The 21,505-nt window shown below is 39.1% G+C and overlaps 1 protein-coding gene across 1 annotated transcript; it reads left to right on the forward strand.

Moving 5' to 3' along the window:
* Window positions 1-1,198: 1,198 nt before the first annotated feature.
* DCDC1 (doublecortin domain containing 1) lies at window positions 1,199-20,827 on the forward strand. The gene is given in 5 exon segments (XM_021712474.1): window positions 1,199-1,363; window positions 18,387-18,656; window positions 19,957-20,113; window positions 20,590-20,615; window positions 20,617-20,827. Coding segments are annotated over 5 exon segments (789 nt in total). The 5' UTR covers window position 1,199; the 3' UTR covers window positions 20,789-20,827.
* Window positions 20,828-21,505: the final 678 nt, after the last annotated feature.

Below are 21,505 nucleotides of genomic sequence, written 5' to 3' on the forward strand. Positions count from 1 at the left end.
CTCAATCTACCTTCTCACTATTTTTTTCCTATAGCACTTATCACCTTTTAAAAGTCTATATGTGTTGCCTATTGTGTTTACTGTTTATTTTCTGTTCTCATTAGAATGTTAGCTGCACAGGGCACATTTTTTTTTCTGCTTTGTTCATGGAAGAATTCTAAATGCCTAAAATCAGGCACATTGTAGGTGCTCATCAAATAATTTGTTAGTGGATGAATGCTTTTGTTTCAGAGCAAGAGTAAAAAGGTACAAATACTATCTTTTTCTTAGTCCTGGTATGTCATCTCACCTTGGGACTCCTCCTGGTTGTCTGAGAGGGCTACACTAGAGCTGAGACCTTGTAGCTATTTTACTCAGCATTGCAGGTGCATAACTACACCCTCACAAGGATCCTATAGGTGACATGCCTTGAGATTATTTCTCGTGGGCATGTCATTTTGGTCTTAGGAAATTTTAGTGTGTCTTGGGTATATTACTCAAGACTTCTAGGTAGCAGATCAGAGAATCCCACTTCAAACCAGTCTCATCGAAGAAAGGAAACCATGATTGCTTTGAATAGCTGACTTCAGGGGTTCAAATGTTGTCATCAGGAATCTCACTTTCTACTTCTTTCCATCTCTCATGTCTGCTTTTGCCTCTCTTGGCTTCATTCTCAAGGGTGGAGGTTTATGTTTTTTTTAAAGCTGGCGAGTCCAGAAAATAGAGCACTGCTTTCTCTTCTTCAGGACTTTTATTTGCCAATCTCTGTATCTGGGGAGCAGAGCACTTTGATTGGCTGTCCTCAGAGACACTCATTTTCCTGGAAGACTAGGTCACCTAATTATTCAGTTTCTATTTTTAAAAAAGGGCGGTGAAGGACAGACCCCTCCAAAATGCATTGTGCTTTTTCAGTAACATATTCCACGTGTAACTTTACTTGCATTTTTTAGCAAGCAGTAAAAATTAAAATACTTTGCAACAAATTAGCATTTTTTCTTCCTTAAGCAGGATTATAACAATTATAGACTTAGATTCTTAATTTTTTCTTCCTCGAGGCTCTCATCTCCGTTAATTTCTAAAGAAATTTCACATTGAGTAATTGCCATATGGTCTAGAACATGATGACAAGTCAATCATGATTAATGCCCAGGCTCTATTTGTAACCCAGTAGGATTTTACCTTTTAAATTAAATAACATTCTTTATCATTCTTGGCTGAAAATGGCACAAGCAGAAGCAGAAGACCACAGAGAAGCACTGTCCCAGTTTTCCTTACCCCCCTTGACTAAAGCAATGATGGCGTCACAGTACAGCAGCCCTGATGGTGCCTTGGATGGGAATACTGTAGATGCAACTTACAAATATATTTTGAACGAAGTACCAAGGTAAGGATATAAGTTCAGCAGCTTAAACTGAATCCCGAAGGGGATGAAAGCACTTACTGAAAGTTGTCTATGTACATGAAGACACTTCTCAAAAGAAGATACACGGGCAGCCAACGACACATGAAAAAGTGCTCAGCCTCACTCATCATCAGAAAAATGCAAATCAAAACCGCATTGAGATACCATCTAACCCCAGTAAGAATGGCCATCATTAATAAAACAAACAACAACAGATGCTGGTGAGGATGCGGAGAAAAAGGAATGCTTCTACACTGCTGGTGGGAATGCAAACTTAGTGCAACCTCTTTGGAAGACAGTGTGGCGATTTCTGAAAGAACTAGAAACTGACCTTCCATATGATCCAGCAATCCCCCTGTTGGGAATATACCCGGAGGAATTCAAATCATTCTACAAAAAAGATACCTGTACATGCATGTTTGTTGCAGCTTTATTCACAATAGCCAAAACATGGAACCAACCATGCTGCCCATTGAAGCTGGACTGGATTTTTTAAAATGTGGTATATATACATAATGGAATATTATGCAGCTATAAGGAAGGACAAACATATGGACTTGCATTTAGAATCTGTCATACTCAGTTATCTATCACAGAAACAAAAAACTGAGTATCATACGTTCTCACTCATAAGCAGACCTTGAACAATTATCATAATACTATAAGAAAGAGATTGGCAGCAGTGGGAAACTGCTAGGGGTGGGGGTGAGATTGGCAGTTGAGGGAAACTGCCAGGGGAGGGAGGGGCAGATCTCATCAACAAGGGTACCTGCATAGTGAACATTTGTATACTTGACCCTGAACCGTACCCCACATATTTAAAATAATTAATAAATAAATAAAGGCATCTTTCACAATTAAAAAAAAAGGAAATTGTCTATGTAAATGTTCATTCAGACTTTGGTAGAGGTGAGGTAAAAAAATAACTTGGCGATATGATGAGGTATGAAGGTTGTTGCCTGGAGTAGAGTCTTTGAATTTTTTCCACTTAGAAAGAAAAAGAGACGCAATAAACACAAATTATCTCTGGGATCTGACTTGACCAGGTAGCATAACAATACACAATGAAGGCTGGCGATATTTGCCATGTGCCAGTCACCATGCTTAGCGTTTAACCTACATTCTATCCATTTTGTTCTCAAAGCAACCCTGGGGAGAATATAAGGCAGATAGCGTTCTAGACAGCTCCGTTGTACCCACGAAGAAACAAAGACTAAGAGAGGCTTGTCAACTTGACTAAGCTCACACAGCTAGTAAGTAGAGAAGGTGACCCAAATGGATTTCACTCCACAGCACCTAGGAGACGGCAGGGAGGGGTGTGTTTCCTGTGTATTTTCTTTGTTAGAAAGTGAAAGAACTAAAAGGTATTTGTCAGGTGTTGATAAACCATTGCTGGCTAAATGTGACACTGATGGTCTTTATGTTAAATAGAAAATAGAGACAATAAGAGCCACCACAGAACTTATTTATAAAATTAAGGGATGCCCTGAATTAGACTGTAGAACATAGAAATGGTAAGTCATATTGTTTCCTAGAACAGTTTGCGTGTGTGTGATTGTGTGTGTGTGTGTGTGTGTGTGTGTGCGTGCGTGTGTGTGTGTGTGTGTGTGTGTGTGTGTGTGTGTGTGGTGTGTTTTGGAGTGGGGGAAAGCGAGTCACCAGGTTAAGATGAAAGCAAGTCCTGGACTTTCCACTGGCCTCTGCTTGCCCGTCCCTCCGTGCTATAAGTGCATGTTAGCAGTGCAGAGCCTTTACGCCGTGCACTCACCAGATGGCTAGATGGATTTCAGAACATGAATTTCCTTTATGTTATATTGCAGGGACGTAAGTCACTCAAGATTGCTTTCTTCCCAATAATGCAATGCAAACATTTCTAAATAGAATTTTAAAACTATTCCTTTATACAAATGCCAGTTCTAGTATACTGTGTCTTTGCTCCTATTTTTATTGCCTTCAGAATTTATCTCTTCTCTTTCCCAACTTTCTACTTCAAAATGGTAACGTATTCCCTTTTTGTTCTATTTTTGTTCATTTTTAGCTACTTGATGTTGTTCTGGTAGCGCTAAATGTACTTTCGCTTAGTCTGTGTCTTTCTGCTTTTTTCTTGTTTTGTTTCTTTGAAACTGAGTCTCTTTAACTCCGGCTTTATTTGTCCTTTTTATTATATGTCAGTCTTTCTTCTCGTGTGACACTTTCCTACCACCTGCTTTTTCAGTAGTTTTTGTTTCAATGTGTCTCTTCTGTTTCCCTGTCTGAATCCTAACTTCTTTTCTGTCATGGTTGCCTGTTACCATCACCTTTGATTATGACGTACGTAGAAGATGAAGTAACCCTCTTTTTGGCAACTGAACGGGAAGTCAAAGACAGTGCCCAAAGGTCTTTTACTTTCATGAAAAAGAAAACAATGCGTTTCAACCCGAAGGGGATCAAGTTCATAAAGGCTAATGGTAATTTAAGATCCGTTGGCATTAATATGATTATCAGAGAGAGGCAATTTTCTCTATGAGTAAAGACATTTCCCCCCTGATTGAGGTTAAAACTTCTCTTGTCTCTTTCTTGTTTTTCTTGCCACCTTTCTACTACCATCTTCGTGGTCTTTTTATGAGAAATAATTACTAAAATATAGTCAATTTGTTTTTCCGTTGCTTATATCACAGAGGTTGCACTTTCCTTTACTAATTAACACATTGCACTTTTTACGAAATATGCCCATTATATATGAAATCCATTGAAATAACCATACAGTGACCAGTCACTTTATTTTCTAGTTATTATCTGATGCTATTAATTTACCTTTTATTCCACTTACATTATGCATTCTTCTTTCCTCTCTTTCTTGTGTTCTTTCTTTCCATGTGTTTCTTCTGCTGTCACTCCACCAGGATGCTACCTCCAGAAGAAAACTTAAGACCAACGTGGTAATGTGTTCCCCGAGTTGTGGCAAAGAAGGTCTGATTCTCTCATTTTATGACGTTGGAGGACAGATGACTGGAAAAGTCTAGCCTCCCTCCTGTGACTGCTTGCCAGAAAGGGGCCTGGGAGGAAACTTCTCCTGCCGAATGTGCTCTGATGTATTCGCAGGTGATCCAGAGCAGGGCATCAGCCTTTGAGACAGAGATGGCAGAATTGGAGCTTTATTAGTAACAGTATCCAGACGCAGTTCCACCATATTCATAGCAGTTTCCTCTGGTGCTGAAGTGGAAGATTTCCAATTTCCAATTGCATTTTACAATGAAGAGAATGTTGTCAACAATTAATATCTCTTTCTATCCCACATATACGGTTGTTTTAAATGATTTTTAGCTGCTGATTCCCTACGGAATGTAATTTCATAATTTGTGTCATGGAAAGTTACAGTATTTTTTATCTTGCTGGCAGTTCAGTGTATTACTAACAGTTTTTGGAGGAGGTAAATTACTTTCTGTGTATTCAATGAGAACTTAAATCAGTTTTCAAAAAGTGAAAGCCAACAATTTGTTGTGGTTAAAGATTATCTAGTCTACTTCTTCACAGACAAATCTTGCTTTCAAGGATACTAAACACCTCATCTAGCCAGTCACCTTTAAATGTCATTTTACTTATCTTGGGTGATTTACTTGGAATCAGTCTTAGGTCCTTTTTTAAATATAAACATTTGGATGTATCACCTTTTCTTGAGACAGTTTTCGTTTAGTAACTTCGTCATTCCAAACATGAGCTGTTGGGTCTCATCGTGAGCTGGGTGGCAGAGGGGAGTGGAGGGAGACAGTCACGGTGGGTAAAGACATTGGTTCTCACCAGGACTTGTTGTTCTCACTGTGAGGTGTTGTTCTTACCATGAGCTGGCTGGCAGAGGGAAGTGGAGGGGACCACCACCTTGGGTGAAGCAGGCAACACTGCCACTTCTTCTGGTTTGTTGCCAAAAACCTGTACTTTCTCCAGTTCATTTTTTTCAGTTTTTTTTCTTCAAGGCTTTAAAAAAAGTCTATACATCTAAATATTAATATATTAAATTATTACCTTTCAAAAAAATTAAAAGACTAGATCACTGTTTGTTTTTGAAAATGTAAATTTCTTCTGGGAAAGTGATATGTAACATCTATAATCTCCTTCAGTTTTAGGTTTAAGATGTGCCTTATTTTTATTTCTTTGTACTTTTGCACAAGCAGACACTTCTTTTTTTCTTTGAGTGGAATGATTTGTGTCCCTTATCCTGTACTCAGATAGGTCCTTACAAATTTTAGAAGTTGTTCTTGTACAGTATTTCCTTCCCCTGCAAAAAAGTAAACAAACTTAATTTAACAAACACTTATTGAATATCTTGTATGTGGTATATATATAGTTAGCACATAATGCATTAGTTATTAGTCAATCACTGAGTTACAAGTAAAAATTTGACATGCATTATGAAATAATCTGAAATTGCTCTGCAACTGGGAAACACTTGCTAGAATTATATTTTCTTCTGGCATTGGAAACAAAATCTGTGGGAAATTGCCTACTTTTATTATTATTGCTTTTATTATTCACTTTCTGTGATGTCTTAAATTACATCTTATCAGAGACTCTAGCAATTGTAGAAAGTTATTTTCATTTTTGGAAGTTATTGTTTAAGGAAAAGGCAATCAATTTAATGAAACCTTTGTGTTTTATGTGTTCCAAAGATCTTATAAAACTTTACATTCACCAAACAAATGTGGGATTTTTTTTTTTTCTTGATTGCATTCCAGTATTTTTTGAATTGGTGATTTCTTATTGAACATACTTATGGTCATTTGCCTTTATGATTATATTTTCTTATTTGTATATATTCCAATTGCAGAGTTTAATTGTCATTAAAAAGGCAATACAATAAAGATAAATTTTACAAATGATAATATTTTTTAAAAACTATACCTCTTCTGGAAGGTTTAAATGCCATAAGAAGATAAAGCAAGAAATATATGCTTGTCAAATATACAGTATCAATAAATAATTTAGATGAAAATGGTTGACTACATTTAACAAAGAGACTACCAAATAATGAAGGGCTAAAGAGTGGTTGTTAGATTTGATGTACTTCATTTTCTATTGTAAGTAATTGCTATCCATAAAAATTCTATGGATTCTGTATAAGAAAAAGAGACATTTTGACAGGCAACACTAGTATGAAGTGACAGCAAGTACAAATCCTTGGCAACTGTCATTATCCTGCTGTTGAATTCACTTCCAAACTGTGTGATCACTTAGACCTGCATGTTTGTTACTGGGCTGCAGTCTGTCAAAGTAGCCATGCTTCCTACTTACACATAGAATTATTACCACATGCAGATTTATACCATAGAAATCTAAATTCACCTAGAATGCGTTGTTTTTCAAATAGAGGGAAAATAAAAACTCCATGTCATTTTATGCTTACCCTGAAATTTCTGGTGAAATGTTCCTGATTAAGGAGAAGTAAAATTTTTAGAAAATACCAGATAGTTCATATTTTATCCCATCATGAAATTAAAGTCAGCGTCAGTAAAGGTTTTTGATAAAAAATAAAGCAGAGGTAGTTCTGATTATTAGTTACATCATAGTAAATGTCCATTACATTTAATGCAGTGTTCTCTTTGCAGGTAGTAGAAAGCTGATAGTATAAGTTAGGCCACTGTCTGTGGAAAGTAACAGAATATTCAACCGAAAGGAACTTTAAAAATAAGGAACATTCATTATCTCACATAAGAAGATTCAGAGAGAGAGCAATTCTAGGGATACATTCAGTGTTATCAAAGATCTGGCCAGTGGTCTTTCCCTCTGCCATCCTCGGCAGATTGGCTAGATCCTTTGGCTTGACCCCTACTGCCTGCAAGATGGCTCATCACATGTTCACTCAATAGTGTTGAACACGGAGGATGAATATTTGGTTCATCTATCTCTTTTTTTTAGGGCAAAATCTTTTCCCCAGAAGACTCATATCTTGTTGGCCAAAACTGTACTACAAGCTGATTACCTAGCCATTGGGGTCAAGGGAAAGGAAGCTATTATCATTGGCTTCAGACCACTGAGGATTTACCCAGTGGAGATGATCAGAGGCTACTTTCCATGGGCGTAGAAGGAGGATGAATTCCCAAAAATAACCAAGACTTTTTATCTAAGGAAAAATGGCGGGAGTGACTGTTAGATAAATATAAACATTGCCTGACGTAACTCTTGGCTTCAGCTTGATTATATTTTATTTCTTAAATTGTGTTTGTTTCTCATCAGTGGCATTTTTGACACATTGTTGCACAGCATCATGATTATCAAAGAAAAATTCCTGCTTGTCAACCATTGACTGAATTCGTGTGGAAATGTGCAGGATACAAAACAAGAACCTTTCTTTTCCAGAATGGAATGTGAAATCATCTGAAATCAAGTAAAAATAACAAAGCAAACAGAGCAATATGCAAAACGGCACATCGGTTTATACACAGGACCTAGGAAATGATCTGGAATAAGCAATGACTAGAATCTAGTGGGGCCCTCCTCTTACCCATCTTGTTGCCTTGAATATCTTCTCCGAAGCCTTCTCTGTGACCCTAACCCCTGAATTTTTCTCTGTAGTAACTGGGAATTTTCCTTCACTGTTAATCACAATCAAGCGTTATAAATATATATGTGTAACTATTCGTTCAATATTCTCTCTTCCAACTGGCAGTTCATGTTATTATGGAAGGGGTTCTATAAGTTGTAAGTTTTGAATTCAGATTAGCATTTATTAAATACTGACTTCTTACAAAAAAATTTTTTTTTTTAGTTGGAGTCTCACTCTTTCACCCAGGCTAGAGGGCACACTCCCAGCCACCACTGCATCGACCTGCTGGGCTCTGGTGATCCTTCTGCTTCAGCCTTCCAAGTAGCTGAAACTACAGGCATGTGCCACCAAGCCTGGCTAGGTTTTTGATTTATTGTAGAGACGAGGTCTTGCCAAGTTGCCTAGGTTGGTCTTGAACCTGAGGGGTCAGGCAATCCTCTCTCCTCAGCCTCCCAAAGTGCTGGGATTATAGGCGTGAGCCACTGAGCCTGGCAATACTGACTTTTTGAAAGAAGTATAGTCATGGATGTGGATTAATTGGGTGAATGCCATTGGTAAAAAGGTATACAGATGAGGACTCTGGGAGGCAATTGGTACGGTTACAGCTGAGAGAGATGATGGGACAGTGAGCAGCACTATTTGGTAGGAATCCTAGAATATCAGTCTGAGAAATATGGCACTGCTAGGAACATCCCTCAACTGCTATAAAAAGCCACTAGGGTCCACCAACATCACTCAAGTAGAGGAAATAAGAAGAAAAAGTGTTCTTGTCCAAACTACAGCCATCTCCTTACTTCTTATCATGGTCTATTTATCTGTATTTTTCTGTCCCCTTTCTAAGCATATTTTCTCATATTTTTAGACCTCACATCTTTACTTAGTTGGTGCTTTGTGAAACAAACATTATCAATAAGATTTCATAAAAGTCTCACAGGGTAAGTATAATTAGATGCCGGCCTGGAGTGTCAAGGGGATAGTAAATTCCACAATGTGTAAGCTCCGTCCCCAATCACCCTTTTGAATATAATAAAAGCCAAGCATAGGTGAGCTATAGTCCTTGTAAGAAAAGGAGGGAAGCTTGATCCATCTCTTACCACTCCTTGCAGTTTTGTAATTCAGTAACTTATTATATCCATTGTATCCTATGTAGAAATTGCATAAAGCATTAATTTACCTAAAGTTTTACAGTATCTAATAAAATGATAGGTTTTATTGATACTGCTTAAGGTTACGTTTTGACATGTTTCACTTCATCCTTCTCTAAGCACATATAAAATCCTTAAATATTTACATATTTTTATACATGTAGACACACATAACCACATTGGTTCTTTTTGGTGACCTAATTCCTAAAGAATGATTCAGATTGCTAAAAGAAGTAATATTTTTTTCAACAACTGACCATAAAACTGTTATTCAAAAAGTAACATAACTGACATATTTGAAAAAAAATTTATCAGAACATTTATATCCAAGTTAATGCCTTTCCCCACCTACTTTAGGGCAGGGAGTGGTGACTCATGCATGTAATCCCAGTACTTTGGGAGGCCAAGGTGGGAGGATTGCTTGAGCCCAGGAGTTTAAGACCAGCAACGTAGCGAGACCTCATCTTTACATAAAAGAAAAATTAAAAATGTAGCTGGGCAGAGAGGCTGAGGCAGAAGGATCGCCTGAGCCCAGGAGTTGGAGGCTGGAGTGAGCTGTGATCATGCCACTGCACTCCAGCCTGGGTGACAGAGTGAGACACTAAAAAAAAAGGGGGGGGGGGGGAGGGAAGAAAAAAAGGAAGGAAAGAAAGAAAGAAAGAAAAGAAAAGAAAAAATCAAATCTACCTTAGGAAGTAATTTATTCTAATAATATTGCCACTTTCAAAGTATTTTTGAAAGGTCCTCTTTGGATTTGCTATTAGAACCTGAATAATGATACAATTTAATCTTAAGTGATTGTAATTGAATTTTTCAGAAGACAAAATATCTGAATCTAAATTTGGTGTAAAAAGTGGATATTTAAAATTAGTAACTGGATAGCTAGTGTGGAAGGCAGACTTTTAATATGGCTCCTCACCACCTGGTATATATACCCTGTAGAATTCCTTCTTCTGAAATTGGGCAGGACCTGTAAATATCATGGGATATCACCCCCATGATTGGGCTAAGGCAAAGGAGGATAGATTTCTTTAGGCACATAATTGGTTATCTTTAAATTATTCAAAAGGAAGATTATTCTGTGCCTGACCTAATCAGATGAACTCTTAAATGAGAGACATTATAGAGGGGTAGGTGAGAAAGCCAAGCTACCGTTGGCCTCAGAAAAGACAGTAGTCACTATGAGCTCTACAGATGTCAAGAACCGAATTCTGGCATCAACTCGAATGAGCTTGGACGAGCACCCTGAGCCTCAAATGAAGCTGCAGCCCAGCTGACACCTCAAATTTCAGCTTCGTGAGACCCTGAACAGAGGAGCCAGACTCCTGACCCACAGAAATAGTGTAGTATTAAGTAGGTATTCTTTTAAGCTTAGACTAAGTTTCCGTAGTTTGTTATACAGCAGTTGAAAACGAATACAGAAAGACATTGATAGTAGGTGGGAAGGTCAGTAGATTTTTAAGGAGGTATATTTCTGAAGTAATGAGATTGATGTTATTATATTAGTTCAACGTGGTAGAATTTAAACTCCAGGCTGGAAAAAAAAATGCTTCTAGACCATGATAAAAGAGCAAATGATACAAGAATGAGATGAAATTTTTGACAGAAATTAAGGAACAGCATTTTATGTGATAGGAAATAATGAGATGTGGTGGTTCCAGCTATTAGATCTCCTAGGGCAGGTATGAATGGAATGCAGTCCTATGTACAAGGGCGGCCTAGAAACATTACTGAAGAAGGAACTTGTTGAGTCTGTTGACATGGGAAGTATTTACAGATACAATGAAAAATTGCAGTAGAGACATAGCACAGACCTCCAGGATGACATGATAAGACTAATATAGAAATGCAAAATGAAAATCTGAGCTGTAACATTAGCCTGGGTTCCAGAATGTTATAGAAAGCCTCAACAGAAGGTGAGGAAAAGGGTGAGGATTTTTTTAGGACCCAAGGGCGTTTCCTAGGACAGTTGGTTTAGGAATCCTCATGGAAGGAAGCCATATCTGTCCTTGGAGACAACAGGTGAGCCAATAAATAGAAGGAACATGGCACTGAGCTTCAGTATCTGCAAGAAAGACAAAGTCCAGGGAAACTGCCATACAGTGCATACAACATATTGACTTGTATAAAAGATCGCTGATGTAGATTTTTTTTTTTTGAGTCGGAGTTGCCCTCTGTTACCCAGTCTGGAGTGCAGTCGCATGCTCATGGCCACCACAGCCTTGACCTGCTGGGCTCAGGACATCCTTCCATCTTATCCTTCCAAGTAGCTGGTACCACAGGCACATGCCACCACACTGGCTAATTTTTTGGTTTATTGTAGAGATGAGGTCTCATCAAGTTGCCCAGGTGGTCTCGAACCCTTAGGATCAGGCTATCTCAAAGTGCTGGGATTACAGGCGTGAGCCACCAAGCCTGTAATGTGATTGATGTTCTATAAACCCAGTGTAGTGTAATTTAAGCTCCAGGCTTAAAAAAAGAAAAAAGCTTCTATGCCATGGCGAAAGAGCAAATGATACAAGGGCAAGCTGAAGTATTGACAGGAATGAAGGACTAGCACAGGGAGGGAAGGATGCAAAACCTCAAGGTCAGGCAAAGCAGAATTTGGGGGCTGAGCTTCCAGCATAAAGTCAGGAGCCATGGAAGGCAGGGGTTTCCACTGCCCGTGAAAACGGGAATAAGGAAGTATTGGTCACCCACCCTAGGAAGCACCAACATGTGTAAATGGGTCTAGTGTGTTTAAGGTTCCTTGCATTGTCTGGTTACATTAAACTTAAAGCAGACTGGGTTCATATTGTAATAGCTAATGTAACCAGTAAAAATGAAGTTAAGTAATGTATACCATGCAACCTGATAGAAGGGAAAATGAAATAATAAAAAATTATTTTTTAATCTAAAAGAAAACAAGAAAGGAGTGAAAAGGAACACAGAACATATAGGAAAAACAGAAAACAAATAGCAGGTGTATTCGTGTTTTCCAGATAAACAGGACCAATAGGTTATATATTCAAGGGGGAGCCCAAACAACTGGAATTTATTAAAAATTGCATATTTATTCTTATATATGTAAACTTCAGTCACCTTCAAAGTACTATCTGTTTGGTGCAATACACCTGTCGAGATTTTTTTCCCGCTACTCAGAACAGTTTTTGAACTCGTTCATTTGGATGCCTTTTAGTGCTTCTGCCACATTTTGTTTCACCTCTTCCATATCAGCAAAACGTTTTCCTTTGAGATCTTTTTTCATCTGGGGAAACAGAAAATAGTCACTTGGAGCGAGATCGGGTGAATAAGAGTGGGACATGGGAGTCATGCTGTTTTTGGTCAAAGACTGCTGAACACTCAGCACTGCGTGGGCAGGCACACTGGTAATCACCCACCATGAAATGGACAAATGCATTGAAAGAATCTCCAAAAAAAAAATAATTCACTGAAACTGAACACAGCTTCTCGTAACAACACTAGCTGGTACACTGATGCCTATGGTTCCCAGAACACTTGCCTAGAGGGGAAAGCCTGTACTACAAAGGGCCCACCCTCCAAAAGATAATTCTGGTGTTTATTCTGGTCTTCCCACATATACTATGGAGGCTGAGAAGTCCCATGATATGCCCTCTGCAAGCTGGAGACTCAGGAAAGCCAGGGATGTGGTTCACAGGCCTGAGGGTCAGAGGAGTGATAGTGTAGATTCCGGTCTGAATCTGAAGGCCTGAGAACCAGGGGTACCTGGGGCAGGAGAAGGTCAGTGTCTCAGCTGAAGCAGTAAGGCAGAGGACTTGAGAGCCCAGCCTTTTCTGACTTTTTGGCCTACCCAGGCCCTCCACACACTCAATGATGCCCGCTGGCATCAGGGATGGTCTTCTGCTTTACTTGATCCCCCAGTTCAAATGCTAATCTCTTCCAGAAACCCCTTCACAGACACACCCAGAAATGTTACAGTATCTGGACATCCCATGGTCCAGTCTAGTGGATACATAAAGCTAACCATCAGAATCAGATTACAGATGTAAACCCAAATACTGGAAGTACTAGAAGCCCTCTGTTTACTCATCTGTTGCAAGAGAGCAGTGATTCAGGGCTGTTGTGTCATCAACAAGGGTACTTATATAATGAACATTTGTATACTTAACCCTGAATTGTACCCCACATCTTTAAAAAAAGTGGGGGGGGCTGTTGTGAGGATTCAATAGTAAGTATGTATAAAATGTTAAAACAGTGACTGACGTAAATAAGTACTGGCCAGGCATGATGGCTCAAGCCTGTCATCCCAGCACTTTGGGAGGCCAAGATGAGGGGATTGCCTGAGCCCACGGGTTCAAGAATAGCCCGGGCAACTTGGTAAGACCTTGTCTTGGTGAGACCTTGTCTCCACAATAAATAAAAAAAAAAAATAGCTGGTTGTGGTGGGTGTGCCTATAGTTCTGGCTACTTGAAAGGCTGAGGCAGAAGGATCGCCAGAGTCCAGCAGGGCAACGCTGGGGTGGCTGTGAGTGTGCCACTGCACTCCAGCCTGGGTGACGGAGTGAGACTCCATCTCAAATAAACAAATAAGTAAGTAAGTAAGTAAGTAAGTAAAAGTGCTATGCAGGCCGGGCTCGGTGGCTCAGCCTGTAATCCCGCGCCTTTGGAAGGCTGAGGTGAGTGGATTGCCTGAGCCCGCGGGTTCAAGACCCACCTGGGCAGCGAGACCTCATCTCTACAATAAATCAAAAAATCAGCCAGGCGTGGTAGCGCGCGCCTGTAATTCCGGCTACTCGGAAGGTTGAGGTGGAAAGATTGCCAGAGCCCAGTGGGTCGAGGCTGCAGTGGCCTGGAGTGGCCACTGCACTCCAGTCTGGGCGATGGAGTGAAACTCCAACTCAAAAAAAAAAAAAAAGTGCTATGCAGGCATTAGCGATTAGTATTATTACTATTAATATTAATATGGAGGAACCAGGCATGGTGGTTCACACCTATAATCCCAGCTCTTTGGGAGGCCGAGGTGGAAGGATTGCTCAAACCCAGGAGTTCGAGACCAGCCTGAGCAACATAGCAAGACATTGTTTTTGCAAAAAAGAAAAAAAAATGGCAGGGTGTAGTGGTGTACACCTATAATAGTCCTGGCTAGTCAGAAGGCTAAGGCAGAAGGATCACTTGAGCCCAGGAGGTTGAGGCTTCCATGAGCCATGATCATGCCACTACACTCCAGCCTTGGTGATGGAGTAAGACTCCAACTCAAAAAATAAAAAATTGGAGAGAGAGGAGCACGATACACCATCTTTACCTTATCTGGCCTTATGGACCGGATATGAGACCCTATAATTGGGCAGGTAGGAGCCAAAAGCTGATGGAACCGATCTAGAAAGACTCCTTGGCACTCTACTCACAACTTGGGCTGCTTCAGAGTTAGGGGACTTAGGATGGGACAGGACTGGAGAAGCATCTCTTCTCACCACCCCTCCCGGAACTGTTCTGGCATTCCAAGCATGAGAATCTTCAGGAGTACTCAGGCATCACCCTGGCATGGGCTCTTGGTTCTGGTGATGGGTAGTAGCAGCGTCAAGGGGGTGAGCAGAAGAGCATGGCCACAGCTGTGACTCCACCCACAGATTTTCATAGGGACTTCGGAGGTCTTTTAGACATTTAAAATGCACCATTGGCCAGGCTCAGTGGCTCAGCCTGTAATCCCAGTACTTTGGGGAGGCCGAGGTGAGTGGACTGCCTGAGCCTGTGGGTTCAAGGCCAGTCCGGGCAACTTGGAGAGGCCTCATCTCTACAGTAAATCAAAAATTAGCAGGGCGTGATAGTGCATGCCTGTAGTTCCAGCTACTTGGAAGGCTGAGGCGGAAGAATTGCTGGAGCCCAGCAGGTTGACACTGGGGTGGCCGGAGTGTGCCACTGCATTCCAGCCTGGGTGACAGAGTGAAACTCCAACTCAAAAAAAAAAAAAAAAAAAGGCACCACTTTGGGGGCTTTCAGAAACAAATGGAGAGGAAACTGAGGGGGCCAATACCACCCTGTATTATGATGATCAGCTTCTCATGCTGGCAGTTGTCTGGGTTAAGCTCCTCGTCCTTGAGACTAGCACCTGCAGGACTGTCAAGGGGCACACTCCTACCTTTTGACCCACATTCCTTTGGGTTGACGTTGACCACAAACCATTGAGCCAGCTGGTCTGGGGACTGGGTCCGTTGTTGCAGAATTATGGTCATAGTATTATATTCTATGTTCCTCTGTGATTAGAAATGAAAGACTAATATTAAAATAATCAGAAGAATCAGAGCAACATTTCAGTAGTTGTTAAATGTAAACACTTCTGGTAAAAATGTAAATCATATGATGTATTTTACTGATACCTTTTCACTTTAATCCACATATCGTGTCTGTGCTAATCTTAGTATTTCAGTGAGGCCAGGCAAGTTCCCTGCCAATCGTGTTTTCCTTGTTTGGTAAGCTTCTGAGAGTGTTCGTTATCCTTCCTACCCTATGCCTCGCCCTGCTGTCCATCCATTGCGGAGCCACTGATGGGCGCTTTCCCATACATAGGATTCCGTGGCATGAGGGTGCCTGGCCTGAGAGTTCTACCCAGTAGTGGTGTCCTATACTGGATAGTGATGGAATGAAACTGTTTAAGGGATTTGACTGTAAGAGACTAAAAGCTAGTGATCAGTGTAGAAACGGGGAGTCATGGAGGAAGTTGGCAGAAGCCATGAGGAATGAGGACAGACGCAGTCAGGCAGTCACCATGGAGAAAGAGGAGGCAAGCAGACACAGAGGCAGCAAGTGCCGTGTCAACACCATGGCAGCCACTCGAGTTGTCACTAACTTGTCCCCGACAGCCATGAAGGGCTTCCAGCTTCCCTCTGTGCCATGCTGGAGTGGTTTTATTTACCTTCTAAACTTTCTCTGTGTCCTGGGGATACACCTTGTCACCTCAAACCCACGCGCATCTCTGTTCCTTGAAAGCTGAATGACCTCAACACTCTCAGTTCCAGCATCAACTTAGCAAACAAGGGGGTGGGTTTGATTCCCACATGGGACAAGTTGGCTTTGCCAGGGTATGTGGTCATCCACACACAAGTCAACTAGGAAACACACATCAGTTGTTATAAAAAGGAAGAGTGGGAGAGTGTGTGAGAACAACTGCAAACCTGTCGTCAACATTGGTAAAACAAGTGAAAGCTAAGGACTATAGCAAATGGGCTTATAATGACTTTTTACATGAGAAAAGATACTTTACCAATTGCAAGAGAAAAGCAGATAATAAATATATACATAGCCAAGCCATACATTTTAGATCTTTTTGCCATTCACCAGGCAAACCTCACAGGGCCATGTGGAGTTGGGAAGGGCTTGCATTCCCAAAAGATGTGAGTACTGATTTTAGAAGATGGAGAAGATGTGCCAGGCAGACAAACACAACAGACAACCCCTACATGACTAGGCAGGGGAAAGCAAAATATAGTTGATAAAATATTGCATCCCAGGAAGATCTACAGAGACCATATAGCAACGTGAGTAATGGTTATAAAGCAGTGTTAAGTCAGAAGGCAAAGTATAGAACTGATGATATAACATGATTCACACTTTGGAATATAAAAAAAATAAAAACCTTTTACCTAGTAGTGATAGAATAATGGATTATTGCATTAAAATCATTAGTATACTTATAAAGATGTTAGACGGTAAACAAAATGGATCATTACAAAGATGCTGCATTTTGCTTTTAAGTAGAGAACTCCAGTTTTTTCCATGAGAATCTGCTTTTCAAATGACTTTATTGGAACCTGGGAAGTGTTTATGAGACCTGTGACTCTTTCCTCTGGCTGTTTACTGGTCTTCCCCCACATTGCTCCATTGCTGTTGCTGCAGAAACACTGCCAGTGTGACACGATGGCTACCACGGGCCACCGCCCACCGTTACCACTGCCATCAGAATCTGAGTAGTGGAGGTGACCCGAAGGGAGGCCCCACCTTTGCCAGAGATGGAGTCCAAAGATTCTCTCAAGACGCCGTCTACCCCAGTTTTGAACCTAGCTGGATCCTTAGAGTGAGGGACGGCCACTCCTCTCCCAGAGCTGTCTCCAGTCCAGGGTAGACTTGAATAGAAACACGTGATCCAACTGCTTGGTTCCCAGAGCCTTAGCTCCCATGGACCCCCTGTGTCAACACGCACACGCACATTCATTTTTTCCCTGGGACAGGCAACTACCTTTCATTCTTTCAGAGGAAAGAATTGTCCATTTTACACATTTGTGTGCATAAGGAGGGCAGGCCAGAAGAGATCCTTGTGATTACAAATGTGTTCGTGGACGCAAAAGATGTGGAGGATGGGGCTGTGTCTGCCGAGCTTTCACACTGAGTGCATGTTAACTCATGGAACTCGTGATTGGGGGGTGGGTGTGGAGGGAGTTAGATTACGTATAAAACTGCAGAGGAACTAGCAAATTGGAAAGAGTCAGATTTGTATTCCAGTTACAGCAATACAGCAATCATCACACATCTCAATATTTACGACTGCATCATGTTTTATTTTATTGTACAGGGAGACTCTATACCTATTCCATCTTCCTTTCTTGGTACTTAACATACCAAAGTCATAGGGTTCCCCCCAGTCACACATCATAGCTCATCAAGCCTAAACACCAGGTAGGGTGACCAGCTGTCCAAGTTTGTCTGAGACAGGGAATTTCTGGGATGTGTGACTTTCAGTGTTGAAACCAGGACAGTCCTGAACAAGGCAAGATGAGTTAGTCACCCTAATCCCAGGTCTGCTGTGAAGGCTTTATCACCTTTATTTCCACCCATTCTAAGATGACCTTCAGTGAATTCTTTTTGCATTTAAAGTTAATACACACACAGTCCCAGGCAGTTTATTTAACATGTATACTCTACTGGAGAATAGCTTTTAAGTTTCTCTTTAACTTTTTTGTTTCCTAATACTTAGAAGAGAGCTAGTATTAGGAAATCCAATGAATGTAAGACTTTGTAAATTATACTTGTATTGTTTGAAGCATTACTTAAGCTCTCCTTTGGTTTAATGAAGCAGAAAAATGAAACTTCATGGTTATAAATATGAGTTTTATTTCAGGACAGGCTTGAGTTCAAATTCCCACCCTGTCGCTTATTGATTATGTGACATTGGGCAACTTAATTACCTCACTGAGCTCAATTTTTTAAATCTGTAAAATGGGGATAAAAAGAATAGCCACTTACCAGGGTTATTGTAAGTATTTAACACAAGAGTGGCTAAGTGTGTGGTATTTTGTGCACCACACAGCCCACAACTAGTTATTGTGTGATATTTGTTAATTAGTGATTCTAAGTCAATTAACTGTATTATTCCATGCGTTGTTTCTTTCAGGGAGTTCATGTCATCCCAGGCAAAAGCAGTTATTCAAACTACTGACGATTATTTGCAGCCTCAGATTGGCCCCAGCAAACTTTTGCATTCAGCAGCGGTATCGGAAGGGTCAGGACTTCAAGATTGCTCCACACATCAAACAGCAACAGATCACAGCCACGATGAAATATCAGACCTAGATGACTACAAATCAAACAGCAAAAACAATTCTTGGTTTATATCAGCATCCAAGAGAAACAGACCTGTCAGTGCTCTGGTGGGTCAACTGAGGTAATCAAAGCTGTTCTCTGTTCTTTTTAACCAAGTGTTGAAGTTCCTTCCTTTAAGCAGAATTTATAATGATTCACTTGGCTATTTCAGACATTAAAATATAACACATCTCTAGGGTTTTGTTTCTGTTATTGTTTTTTCTTTGAAAGCACTGGAGAAGAATGTTGCTAATTACACTGTGGAAAATATGAGATACTTTTCAACCTCGATAATCTGAAACTCTGAAAAGAATATTTGAAGCAGAATCAGGCAGGATCATGAAATATCTTTGCTTACAGAATACTTATTTAAAAACAGAAATATGTTCTTTTGATATTTCACCAGTAGTTTGAAATGGAATCTAATTGAAATGAATTTATAAAATCATTTTACAAATATGTTTTCAAATCAAGATTGTTATTATAAACTGTTAAGAGTTTATGGGCATCATTTCTTGGCCTTTTGGCTAAGATCAGGTGTAGTAAGAGTCTATGGACAGAAGAAAATGTTGGTGAAAATCAAAATTAAGCCAAGAAACTAATGTCCCCGTTATTTTCAGATGTTTGAATAAGTGGCTATGTTGTGATCTTAATTTAGCTGAACTTTTAATTTTTCAAATGTTTGGTTCTGTAGTATTACAAATTACCATAGTTAATTAGAAAATTTTGAAGTCAAAAATTTGATATATAAGTTTGATATATAAAATTCAAAAAGCACCATGTACTTTTGCCAAGAAAATAAAGATTAAAGCTAGTTTTGTCTGAAGAAAAAAAACGTATAAATTTTAACTCTTCCCTAACTCCAAGGAACTTTACATGAAGGCAATACAATAACTCTGGAATCAAAATTTTAAATTCAACTCTATTTGAATTTCTAATCTCTTCTAAAAAAAAATCAAAGAACTTTGATAAACATGAAAACTTGGGAAAAATCTTAGCCATTTACTGATTTATGAAATTAAGTCCATATTACTATTTTTTATCAGAACATAACAGATATAGATTTATAAATATAGAGATATGTACTTTTTAAGCTATATATGGTATATATGCTCTTTAAAAGTGAGTGTTATGATGTTTTATAAGATGATAAAAATGATTTATTCTGATATATTTGTTTTACATGAGCAGTTTTGACAAACTTATTCTGTTTTAAATGTTTTTGGAATATTTAGATAGTGAAAAATCTATTCTACAAAAAGTTTTCTTGGGAATATTATGAGTAATCTTTAGAACGTGTATGTTAAAAAAAATCCAGGATAATATTTATTTAAAAGTTTTTACTAATTAACATGCATCAATTTTGTGTTTTCTTTCTTCAGGGTTGTAGAGTTCTCTTCTTTAAAATTTCAGTTGGTCCAGAACTGGCATAGATTGTATCAAAGACACAAACTTCAAGCAAGAGTGATTAAAGTAATAGCTTATAAAAATGGATCCAGAAAAGTCTTTGCTAAAGTTATTGCACCAACCATCACACTGGTAACTACTGTTCCAAACTTTTCAGGCTTTACTTTTCCCCTTACTTTCTGTATAATATAAGAATATGAGAAAGATGACATTTATTGAGTTCTCATTTTCTTTTTAGGAATCTGAATCTATAAATTGTTTATCTTAGACACAGATCTCACAGACATTTCACTCATTTACTTAAAAAAAATCAGTGTATAATGTATTTAATTAAACAGATGCAATGACATTATATCTTGCAGCGTTATTAAAATGACAGATCACTTAAGGATTTAAGTGAGACAATAATTAGATATTGTACATACTGTGATTTACCTTTTTTTTTTCATATTTTCAACTGCTAGTAAATAACTACATTGTTTGAGTTACTGGATTTGGCCAGTGACTCAACTGGGCTTCTATTCTGATCATTAGAAGCTTTTGTTTTGAGGGAAATGTGCGACTTTCTTTGTGTAAATCACTTGGTCTTACCTCTTGCTTTCTTCTAGCTGCTGGAGCAGTGCATAGAAAAGCTGTCTGAACGTGGCCACAAGACGCGTGTTCTTGGCAGACGGCAAGGAAGTCCTCGAACCTGAAGATCTACCCCATAAATCTGACGTTTATGTTTCAACGGGAGAACCCTTTTTAGATCCATTCACAAAACGAAAGGTAAAAAAGAAAAAAAAATACCCTTACCCCCACACATAGTAAATTGCTTAAGGGGTGTAATTAAAAAATGATTTTCATCCTGTCTTTTTTGCATGGTTTAGCAAAACTAATGTTTACGCATTTACAGCTCAGTAAGAGGATAATGTGCTTAATGAAAGAAAAATCCACTGACAGCCACGTTTATTGCCCTTCATTAGCACTGGTGCTTAATTTAATATAGATCTGAATAGACATTAGGGAGCCTGCAGGAGGTTAAATGGTGAAAAAATAATAAATTAAATCAGAGATTATTGAATTTACTGTTCGTTTCTGTGACACTCAACAGATATAATTTCCTAGACTTATTCTCTCAGAAAATAGTGCAGAGTTTCAAGTATCATTTATTCATTTACACCCTTGGTCTTTTTTCAGATGGTGTTAACATAATTATGAAAATATGGCCAGTAATGAACACAGAATTCTTATAAACATGTGATTCTCTTAATACCATTTCTCATAATACATTCTGTAGCTTGATTTTTAAAAATATATAATATGATCTTAGACATATTTTCAAGTAAGGTTTTTTTTAAAAAAGTTCATTGTTTTCAATATTTTGGAAATGTGGAGAATTTTTTCTTAAATTAAAAAAAAATTTTTCTTTAGTGGGAAGAATACATTTTAAGAGAGAAATAAAAGTGTGACTATGTTTTTTCTAGACATGTTCTACCCCGAGTTCGTTATCAAGTGCTATGTATGGTAATTAGATTTAAATTA

The sequence above is a fragment of the Carlito syrichta genome, unplaced genomic scaffold, assembly GCF_000164805.1.
Source record: "Carlito syrichta isolate Samal-C Ts95f unplaced genomic scaffold, Tarsius_syrichta-2.0.1 Scaffold303297, whole genome shotgun sequence".
In the NCBI taxonomy this organism is placed as follows: Eukaryota; Metazoa; Chordata; class Mammalia; order Primates; family Tarsiidae; genus Carlito; species Carlito syrichta.